The following is a 10,490-nucleotide window of genomic DNA, read 5'->3' as shown; positions in this document are numbered from 1 at the left end:
TAGAGTTCGTTTTGTCGTATGTCGTGATATTCGCAAACTTCAGCAGCAGCAGAAGCAGCAGCGACATTATTTAGGAGTTGTAGTGAACTTGACTTTCTTTGATGGGCTTAAATATAGGTCTAGTCTAAAAGAGGAATTAGAGGCCTGGAGTTGTAAAAAAGTATAGCTCTATTGTACTACAGATGTTTGTACGTAGTTGTAGTCTTGTCCCTGGACCAATGACAGTATCAGCAAGATCATTGTAAGAATATGGATGGATGCGAAAAAGCTGCTTTATTCATACAGGATCATTGATGATATAGGACATAAAGTATTGACTTGAGAGAACTAGACAGAACTAAACAGAACCTTTCTTGTTCAAGATTTTTCGAATAATATAAGATTCATGTCAAGAGCTAATGCCAAGAGGGATTACGAAAGGGGCCGTAAGTGAATAAAAATCTATCATAATAATATATATATTGAAGAAAATCATCAAAAACAGTGAAAAATAATGATTAATCAACTAATTAACGAACAAGTGACGAATTCAGAAAACGATTCAAATTGCAATCCTGAAATCCTCGCCTCCTATTGAAGATTTATTGAAAAGAAATGTGACTTAATCGTCATCGAATAATTGGGCCAGCCCTGGCACTGACCTGGCTGTGTAATTGGCATAGCATCTACATGGAATTTTAGGTGTTCTCTCACGTGACAAATATTGCTATGGTACAGATTTCTGGAAGGACCGGGGGAAATATCTAACACTGACGAGAATAAGTACACAGAGTTTTAACTTTGCAATTAGCTAAATTTACGAAATATACTGTCACTCGGTAATGTTAGCTAATTATAATCGACTCTTATAAGTTTTAATCATTCATCGGCTGGCTTGTGTGTTTTGGGAGTCAAAGGCTTAGCTCCTACAAAGATCATCACCAACACAATGACTGTGAATGAACTGCAATTCATGCAGGACAATACAAAGTCACCGCTTTTCCGAATTGAGGCCCCTTTTTCAGATTCATGGAGATGAATATTTAATCAGCGCCACGGAGGTTGAGAGCACTACAGGGTTCAATCATCGAGAAATAGCTAGAATCAAGGACCAGAACAGAAACATTGGGCAATTGAGCTTTTTAAATTAGCAAATTACCACTAACATAAGAGACAACTTCCTTAATAGCTTTTACAATGAATGTGTTAAAGCTCCAGAAGAAGTTCCCCATTTTGGGTCAATCTGATCTCTTTACCATCATCGAAGACTTCAGAGGTATTGATTCAGATGATAAGGGTTGGGTGGAGAAGAAAGAAGTCATCAATTCTATTTCGAAGAAGGGTCCTTACACCTACGATCAAGCAAGAGAAACCTTAAAGCATGTGGATATTGATGCTTCTGGTCATGTTGAATTGGATGACTACGTCGAATTGATTGCCAAATTAAAGGAATCAACTTTGTCGGATGAGCCTGAACCTGAAATTGCTTCGGAGCAATCCTTTTCTCCAAGAAGAAGTGTCAACAAGGCTGCTCCACCTATTCCTACTGCCAACCCAGGCAAGAAGACTTATTTGGGAGGAAAGACTTCAGGAACAACACACACCATTAATGATGAAGAAAGAACCGAGTTCACAAGACACATTAACTCTGTCTTGAACGGTGACACCGACATTGGTGACAGATTGCCATTCGATACCGAAACTTTCCAGATTTTCGATGAATGTAGGGATGGTTTGGTGTTATCTAAATTGATTAATGACTCTGTACCAGATACCATCGATACCAGAGTATTGAACTTGCCAAAGGCTAAGAAGGCATTGAATGCATTCCAGATGTCCGAGAATGCCAATATTGTTATCAACTCCGCTAAAGCTATCGGATGTGTCGTTGTGAATGTTCATTCTGAGGACATCATTGATGGTAAGGAGCATTTAATCTTAGGTTTAATCTGGCAGATTATCAGAAGAGGATTGTTGTCGAAGGTTGACATCAAGTACCACCCAGAATTGTACCGTTTATTAGAAGATGACGAAACTTTAGAACAATTCTTAAGATTACCACCAGAGCAAATTTTATTGCGTTGGTTCAACTACCACTTGAAGAATGCTGGCTCCCAGAGGAGAGTTGCTAACTTCTCCAAAGACATCAGCGATGGTGAAAACTACACTGTATTATTAAACCAGTTGCAGCCTGAGCACTGCGACTTGTCGCCATTGAAGATAGGCGATCTCTTGCAGAGAGCTGAAAGGATCTTGGACAATGCAGACAAGATTGGATGCAGAAAGTACTTGACTCCTAACTCCTTAGTGGGAGGAAATCCAAAATTGAACTTAGCTTTTGTTGCCCATTTGTTCAACACCTATCCAGGCTTAGATCCAATTGAGGAGCACGAGAAGATTGATATTGAAGATTTCGATGCTGAGGGTGAAAGAGAAGCTAGAGTTTTCACTTTGTGGTTGAACTCTTTGGATGTCGATCCTCCAATCGTATCCCTTTTCGAAGATTTGAAGGACGGTTTGGTATTATTGCAAGCATTTGATAAGGTCATGCCAGGTTCAGTTTCCTTCAAGCATGTGAACAAAAAGCCAACCAATGGAGGTGAATTGTCTCGTTTCAAAGCCTTGGAAAATACAAATTACGGTGTAGAGATTGGAAAGGCTAACAAATTCTCATTGGTTGGTATTGAGGGTTCCGATATCGTTGATGGTAATAAGTTGTTGACATTGGGACTAGTTTGGCAATTGATGAGAAGGAATATTGTTAACACCTTATCCGAGTTAGGGAAGGGTGCCAATTTGTCCGACGCAGACATCTTGAAGTGGGCAAATGCCCAAGCTACTAAGGGCGGAAAGAGTTCTACGATCAGATCATTCAAGGATTCTTCTTTGTCGAGTGGTGTTTTCCTCTTGGATGTTTTACACGGTCTCAAGCCTGGATATGTTGACTACGATTTAGTGTACCAGGGTGCTAACTTGTCCGATGAAGAGAAGTTCGCTAATGCTAGATTGGCTATTTCTATTGCAAGAAAATTGGGTGCTTTGATTTGGTTACTTCCAGAAGATATCAATGAAGTCAGAAGTAGATTAATCTTGTCCTTCATTGGTAGTTTAATGGCCGTTTCTGAGACCTTATAGATGCTAAACTAGATAGGTCTTCACTATATGAAGAATGAAACCGCCAAGCCGGTTTATTGTACCTTTATGGGTTTGCCCCACTTTCAAATAAGAACTCTTTCCATCTTTTAGTCAGACACGTTTTATATTCTAAATGTATGTATTACTCGATTACTAGCTCAAATCTGTAGTTTTAAGAAATCAGCTTAAAGTGTGCGACATTATATATTCCATCAGCATAGCAATGTCGTTATAAACGAACTTGATACAGTATTAATCAACGCGACATCCAACAAGTAGTCCTACACACAGTAACAACCAATTATATTAACAGAATTGAAAATTTGAGAAATACATGTTGATAAAACTAGCTTCTATTCTATAGTATTCAATACGCTTTCTATAGGAATTCCTTTCAATCAAAACTAATACTATGTCCAAACCTGTATTACCATTCACAGAGGCTAACTCTAAGAGAATTGCATCTTTGTTCAGACAGTCATTGAGAACTGCATTCGACAGTTCCTTGAAGTTCGATGCGTACAGAAACGAAACCATAAAAATTAGAGCCCAATTCGAGGCCAATAAACACATCAGCGATGCCAACGAGCTTGAGAGAGTAGTTGCAAAGGCCAAAGAAAAGTTGGCTGAGTGGGCTCATCCAGACCCTTACACTCCTCCTTGTAGACCAGGTGGTACTAAATACCAAAGAAACATTCCAGTGGCCAGGGGACCACTTGTTCCAGGAGACTGGTGAACTTCCCCACATGCATCATTGGTGGAAAAGTTACCCACGCTATTCACCATTCTACAAAGCGATATTTGCAAACTTCAGATTCTTTCAAAGTCAAACTTCAATACATTTGGATAGCACTGTCCAGATTTAGCATTTTCAATAGGTTAATGAGTGCTCCATTAGCCGAGACCGATACTTCAGGTATATTATTTGTGTAACTATAGATATTAGGTCAATAAATCATTTATTTATGTACACTTTAATATCGAAACATACATTTAAATGAGCCTTTAGGAGATATTTGAGGCAATGATGGCAAGTTAAATCTCGATCCCATCATATATAATGGTTGTCATCTCAGAGTAATCATACTTTTACACTGAAATGTATACACCTTATACACCTTTATGTTGCATCCATTCCCAAAATCTCTACTAATAAAGTACTCCGCTCTATATTCTGCAAGTGCGCTTAGTCAATAGTATTAATGTATACACGTATAATAATACACACACCTTAAATTTAAGAACATTTTAAGCGTCACAAGATTTTTTTTCCTCGCTTAGACAGTTGTAAATCGATTATTTGCAACAAACGATAGAGGCAGCAATATAGATATAAAAGTAGTACAATTTAACTTTTCATGAACAGGACAAGTGCAGAATTACGCGTAGATAAGGTAAAAAATGGACTTGTTGTTTATACCTAGGTTTATTTGGTGCAAGTTTGCGGAATTGCTCCATCTTGTCACTCAGAATCAATTCTATATTGCCATGTCAAATATCAAGTCAATAGAGTCTGGTTCAAATAGTGCTACTAGGAAAATACCACTACTTGGTTCTTCTATTTTAGAAAATGATACCGAGAAGATCCAGGAGGAGCCACTTAGCTCCAGAGAATTTTCAAACCACAGCATTTGGAATCCGAATATAGCGCTGAAGGGAAACGATTCTACCGGTTTTGAATTCGCTCTAAAGCTTTACAACAGATTAATTCAAGAGGACTTATTGCCAGATTCAGATTCAGATTCAGGTGTTATATTAAAATTTCTGATGGTGCTCTCAATTGTTTTTCTCTCATTGGCTGCGGCTAGTGTGCTCTTCTTGTTTGTGAATTTTGCAGCAGCTACCAGTAGGCCGACTACAAGCCGATTAGAACATGTAATGACCACTAGTAGTAATGAAAAGGCGAAGATCAGCAAAGACACAGATCAAATAACTGACACAGAGGAAGAAGAAGTAGAAGCAGACGAGGAGGAAGCGGGGGAAAGGGAAGAGCTTAATGAAATTGAGCTTCCCCCTATACCAAAAAGCAGGGAACTAGATATAGAGTCCATTATGAGCAACTTACTAGAAAGGAAGAAAGAAGAATGCAAGATCGGCAGTCCTAAGACAAATACCGAACTACCCTCAAGAAGGATCGGTATCAAAAATCAGATTTCCCTTGTACCAGAGGTCTTAGACCCAAACTGTTTCGTAGGGACGAATTTTGGATTGTCGGAGTCTAAGAAGAAAAGCTCATGGACCACTTCATCTAATGAAAACGACGATGAAGGAATAGCATATTTTCTTCCAGCAGAATTAAGGGATTCAGCAGATTCAATAGCGGAGAGATCAGAAGTGGAACTCTATGCCGAGTTTCCCATTTACAAGAACCTTAACAACAATTTAGAACGAGAAAGATTGAAGTCGGCCTATAATCAAGTGGACATAAGTAATCCAATTAATCTTCTTGGGAGTACTAAGGCTGTCTTTTTGGACCAAAGTAGTGAAATAGAACCCAATAAGGAATCTTCGGAAATTTCCCCTTCGTCGCGGATTGTCATATCAGGTGTCAGCACAACAGGACAGCAGTTTCTTCAGTTCAAAAACTCAGAGAAGGCTAACTTTTATGCTTTTCCAGAAACTAAAGTTGATGATCTTATGGTAATAAGCCGCCCCAGCACAGGATCACAATCATTAGTATCCGTCCCCTTTCATACTCTTGATCATGAAGCTAGAATTCCTCAATCAAAGAGATCCAACGCCTCAAAAGACCTAAACTTCTATGATGTTCTCCATTTATATGAAGACAAGCACGATTCAGATATCGAGGGAGTTAGTCCAACAAGTCCAATCTCTACAACCAGCAATGATTCTCCTTCAAATTCGTCCTATTTTCTAATGCGTAGTCCTATTACCTCAATTAATTGCGCATTAGAGGTCAGTAATGTTAATAAAGGTCTTCTGCGATTAAACAATCATGAAGAACCATCAACGAAGATAGATTTTACTTACAGAGGTTCCCAAGCTTCCTTAGATCCGCTGGCGGATGAGACAAAGGATGATGCAAGTAAGTCCTTGTTGAGATTATTAGAACCATTCCAGAAAGACGACATAGAGAAGTTCCAATTGAATCCGAAATTCATTAGACTTCTTCGAAATAGTGATAGACAAGATACCCATTTGGAGTACTTCGATTCGCTTCTTCCGTATCTGGATAATTTTCAAGGTGAAGAAGATTTAGAAGAATGGATTGAAAAGTCGGCAACTCGCGAGGAGTGTGAATCAGAAGTTCAATTAATCTTTGATCAAGAGCAGACGACAGAACTCAAGGTGAAAATAATTGAGAGAGTAAGATTTCTAATCACAAGGGAGTTTCAGGAGGTGAACGTGAAGTTCAGCGAGAAGCTTATCATGTACATGTCTCTCATTGATGAATACAAAGCAAATTTTATGGAGCTTTTGAATAAAGGGGATTCTGTTATTGTACATTATGTGGTGTTGCTTATACGAGATTACTTGACTTACGGCGATTCCAATAAGATAAATGTCGAGGACTTCAACAAGTACATAAATGCGTTGTTGGATGCTTCTTCAAATGATGATCTTAATAAGAATGGAAGTATAACTAATAGCTTATTTTCAATAATTGTCGCTTTAGACAGAAGAATGTTACCCAATACTTTTTTCTGTATTTTCGACCAACTATTCCAAGAAGAAAGCCTTCAAAAAAGGAAATTGATCCCCATGCTACAATGTTTGCAATACTATTTATGTTTTAACAGAAATTTACTAGTTGAGGAGTTCTCGAATTCTGACGGTAACACAACTAATACTGGGGCATACTTAATAATTCGTATCCTTCACGGTGCTACTAGCAGAACTATGCAGACATGTGGAAAGTCTAACACGAAATCTTTCTCGCCAAACTATACACCCCAAGTTGAGGTGCTCGATTCCTGTCTTGCTTTTGAATTGCTTGAATTATACCTTATAATCCTTGAGATCTTCGTCAAGCCTAAACTAATTTTTTCGTCTACGAAAAGCGAATTATTGCTTAACTTCATCAATAACATCTACGAACAGCTAATATCGCTAGTCGATTTCGATCCCAGAGTCCTAGAGCCACCCATTCTTAGCGAGCTATGTGGTCAGTGAGTGATAGATATTATATATAAGTATCAACAGAGAGCTACCATCCACGTGATTTAATAATTTTTTTTTTTTGTAGATGAGCTGCAACTATTGAAAAATCAGCTTTGTTAGATGAGTAGGAAAAGATATCATCTCCAATCAACTATATTCGTAGACCATAACAATGCCTAGATCAAAGCGTTCCAAGCTCGTTACATTAGCCCAGACCGACAAGAAGGGAAAGGAGAACAAGACACGTATCTTTGATGATGTCAGATCTGCATTAGATGAATTCCAATACGTCTGGGTCTTACAGCTTGATGATGTTCGTACTCCGGTATTGCAAGACATCAGGTCCGATTGGGTAGGTTCTAAATTGATCATGGGTAAGAGAAGAGTGTTGGAAAAGGCTTTGGGAGACAACTCTGAAGAAGAGTATAAAGATAACTTACATAAATTGTCGAAGACTTGCGCTGGTCTTCCTGGCTTGCTTTTCACCAATGAGTCCCCTGAGACAGTACAGGCTTATTTCGCCGCCTACTCCAAGCAGGACTATTCCAGAGCCAACTCAAAGGCCCCTATAGACTTTACAATCCCAGAGGGTATCATCTACTCCAGAGGAGGCCAAATTCCTATCGAGGAGGATGTTCCTATGTCCCATTCCTTGGAGTTGACTTTGAGAAATAAGTTGAAGGTTCCTACAAAGATTAAATCAGGAAAGATTACCATTTCCGAGCCATACGTTGTCTGCCGTGCTGGTGAGACATTAGATGTTAGACAAGCTTTGTTATTAAAGCAGTTTGGTGTTGCTGCTTCAGAATTCAAAGTTAAAGTCGTGGCTTACTACGACAACGAAAGCACTGAAGTCACGAAGTTCGATTAGGAGATCCCCAAGATTCATCGTGTCGAATTCTTATTGCATCATTGTACCGAAAATTGTATATTATTAGCTTCTAGAATAAAAAATCCGATCAAGAAATACAGTAGGAAGGATATAGGAGAGTTGTAATCATTCAAATCTTGATAAAAATTAGATCAAGGTAAAAACAATAGGAAGGTTGGGAGAGTATATGAGCTCTAAGATCATATTTTGAAGTTCTACACGTTTTTATTATCAAACATTAAAAATTAAATTACATATTAGATGCTGGTAAACTATATACATTTACTAGTATCGTATTGTACTCTATTATATTACAGTTTTATATGGTATTGCCGTCGTTTCTTTACCACTCATCGTCAGACTCCCCTAGGTCTTCCTCGGTTCTAGGAATTTTACATTGGACAAAGAAGAGTCTGGCCGGTGCCGCTCCAAGATTCTGTAGTCCATAAGAGTTCCTCTCAGGTACTTGAAACGAGCAGCCTCTGGTGACAACAAATTTCGTATTGTTTAATGTCACTTCAAGAAGTCCATATGCGACATGGAAGCTATAGACATGATCTCCACTTGTTTTGAACCTCTTGATTCCCCCAATGTCGAAGTCTAAGAGACCACTAGCACTGGAGCCATCATCGTGCCGATACAACATTGCCATCCGGAAATTCTGATCCGATTTATCTCCAGACTTCTGCGTTTCCACGTCCGCTGTATATGCGACAACTCTTCTGACTTCCTTTTCATTTTCAAATACGTCTGCTTCTAGCACATTATCCGCAAACCATTCAGATCCAGTGAGTTCAGGGTCTGAGTGATAGTCATACTGGTCGTCGTCTGCTTTTGCTAACTTCTTTGACTTGGGCGGTGTCTTCCTTGATTTCAGACGTGATCTTTTCCTAGAAGCTGTTGCTGTTTTACCATTGTTGTTCTGCTCTTCTGTATATACAAGAACATCAATTTCTTGAAGAGGAATATTCTTGATATCACTACCGAGGGTAGTATTGGGGTCATCAGAGCCATCTTCAGCCCTCTTATACACGACCTTCTCATTTCTCCAGAATGCCATGGGTGCCACACGCGTCCTTCTAGATCTTCTGAGTCCATCTGGAGGAGGCGAGGGCAACGGAGAGGGCTTTACTGTTCTCGTTATTGTAGATGATTTTGCTGTGGATGGAGAAGTATGGCTTCTTTTAGTAGTAGGTGGAGGAGAGGGTAACTCAGTGGAGTCATCAAGAACATGAGATGTGTCTATGTCTGAATCAGAATCTATAACAGGTGCCCTATATGCAATTGCTGTTTTTGTAGAAGGTTTTGATGCTCCTTTACCAAGAGCCATATTCTTAGTTAACTTCGAAGTGTTTGTTTTTGATGAGGGATACTTTGAAGACTTCGGAGTAGCCTGCGATGCCTTACGGTTGCTCAATGACTCTCTATTGGCGGTAGTGCTGATTGAACCCTTTCGGCTACTCAGTACACTGGGTTTCCTACTATTCTTGCCACTCTTAGTGGAAGTACCGAAGACAGGCAATACAGGTACTGGCAGGAACCGCAGATGGTCGTCGTCTATACTTCTCTTACTGTACATGCTTTGTGCGTCATCTTCGATATCATTTCCACCTATGTCATTAAAATCATTGTAGTCGTTCTCCTCGTTCTCATCAGATGCCTCGTCGGCTACAAATAGAGTATTAGATCTCTGCTCTCTACTTGCTTTATGAACTGGTAGTGGAGACCTAAGCGGAGACTTCTTATTCTTTTTTGGTATTACATTCTTCGATGCCAGCGGTATCGGCGGGGAAAGGTTGTATGTGGAGGATGCTTCAGCATCAGTGAAGTTGATACGACGAGCCACGATGTCGAAGTTATCCTTCGGAGTGGACGATTGACCGTAAATGGTTCTTCGAGAATGGGAAGATCCACTCACTTGCTGTTGCTTTATCCTTATTGTATTGTCGTCGTCGTCTGCAAAGAACTCATCGATGTCTTCCATGTCATATTTGTCCTTGGTGAGGTTTTGCCGCGGTTTCAACCCGGTTTTTCGGGATTGCGACCCAAGGTTCAATAAATCCATCGGTGGAAGGGATTGATGGTACGCTCACAGTACAGTAGCGTTTTAATGATGTGATACCAAGGTTTTATGTACTGAGAACGACAGTCATGAACTCTTTTGGTACTTTCAATCATCTTGTTTATAAAAAGCATGACACAAAGACGCGCCACTGAATGATTGCAGTTGACTACCTAATCGGGAAGGAAGCGAGTGAGCCAGAAGTAGGGGGTTGTGGAACATATGGAACATAGTGCGAAAAAGGGGGTATTGGAAGTGTAGAATTGGAACGGAAATAGTTGATACGATAAGAGAAAGGGTAAGAAGAACGATGAATATAAA

At 39.5% G+C, this 10,490-nt stretch overlaps 5 protein-coding genes across 5 annotated transcripts; 4 read left to right on the top strand and 1 right to left on the bottom strand. All coding sequences in view use genetic code 12, as the record gives it.

Moving 5' to 3' along the window:
- Nucleotides 1–1,176: 1,176 nt before the first annotated feature.
- Nucleotides 1,177–3,114, top strand: SAC6 (fimbrin; the record flags this gene model as incomplete). The annotated part of the gene is made up of 1 exon (XM_064920760.1): nucleotides 1,177–3,114. The coding sequence occupies one exon, from the start codon at nucleotides 1,177–1,179 to the stop codon at nucleotides 3,112–3,114; it is 1,938 nt and encodes a 645-aa protein (XP_064774418.1).
- Nucleotides 3,115–3,386: 272 nt separating this feature from the next.
- On the top strand, nucleotides 3,387–4,345 carry RJT20DRAFT_128193 (uncharacterized protein). Its single transcript, XM_064917221.1, has one exon. It carries the CDS (start codon nucleotides 3,527–3,529, stop codon nucleotides 3,848–3,850), a length of 324 nt encoding a protein of 107 aa, XP_064774417.1. The 5' UTR covers nucleotides 3,387–3,526; the 3' UTR covers nucleotides 3,851–4,345.
- Nucleotides 4,346–4,407: 62 nt separating this feature from the next.
- On the top strand, nucleotides 4,408–7,402 carry RJT20DRAFT_128192 (uncharacterized protein). The gene has a single exon (XM_064917220.1). The coding sequence runs from the start codon at nucleotides 4,516–4,518 to the stop codon at nucleotides 7,246–7,248; it is 2,733 nt and encodes a 910-aa protein (XP_064774416.1). The 5' UTR covers nucleotides 4,408–4,515; the 3' UTR covers nucleotides 7,249–7,402.
- On the top strand, nucleotides 7,388–8,289 carry MRT4 (Mrt4p). The gene has a single exon (XM_064917219.1). The coding sequence runs from the start codon at nucleotides 7,409–7,411 to the stop codon at nucleotides 8,105–8,107; it is 699 nt and encodes a 232-aa protein (XP_064774415.1). The 5' UTR covers nucleotides 7,388–7,408; the 3' UTR covers nucleotides 8,108–8,289.
- On the bottom strand, nucleotides 8,237–10,244 carry MIF2 (Mif2p). The gene has a single exon (XM_064917218.1). The coding sequence runs from the start codon at nucleotides 10,170–10,172 to the stop codon at nucleotides 8,451–8,453; it is 1,722 nt and encodes a 573-aa protein (XP_064774414.1). The 5' UTR covers nucleotides 10,173–10,244; the 3' UTR covers nucleotides 8,237–8,450.
- Nucleotides 10,245–10,490: the final 246 nt, after the last annotated feature.

This window comes from Scheffersomyces xylosifermentans (assembly GCF_036884685.1).
Source record: "Scheffersomyces xylosifermentans strain CBS 12540 chromosome Unknown RJT20scaffold_4, whole genome shotgun sequence".
Taxonomy (NCBI): Eukaryota; Fungi; Ascomycota; class Pichiomycetes; order Serinales; family Debaryomycetaceae; genus Scheffersomyces; species Scheffersomyces xylosifermentans.
This window is presented reverse-complemented; position numbering and strand designations above follow the sequence as displayed.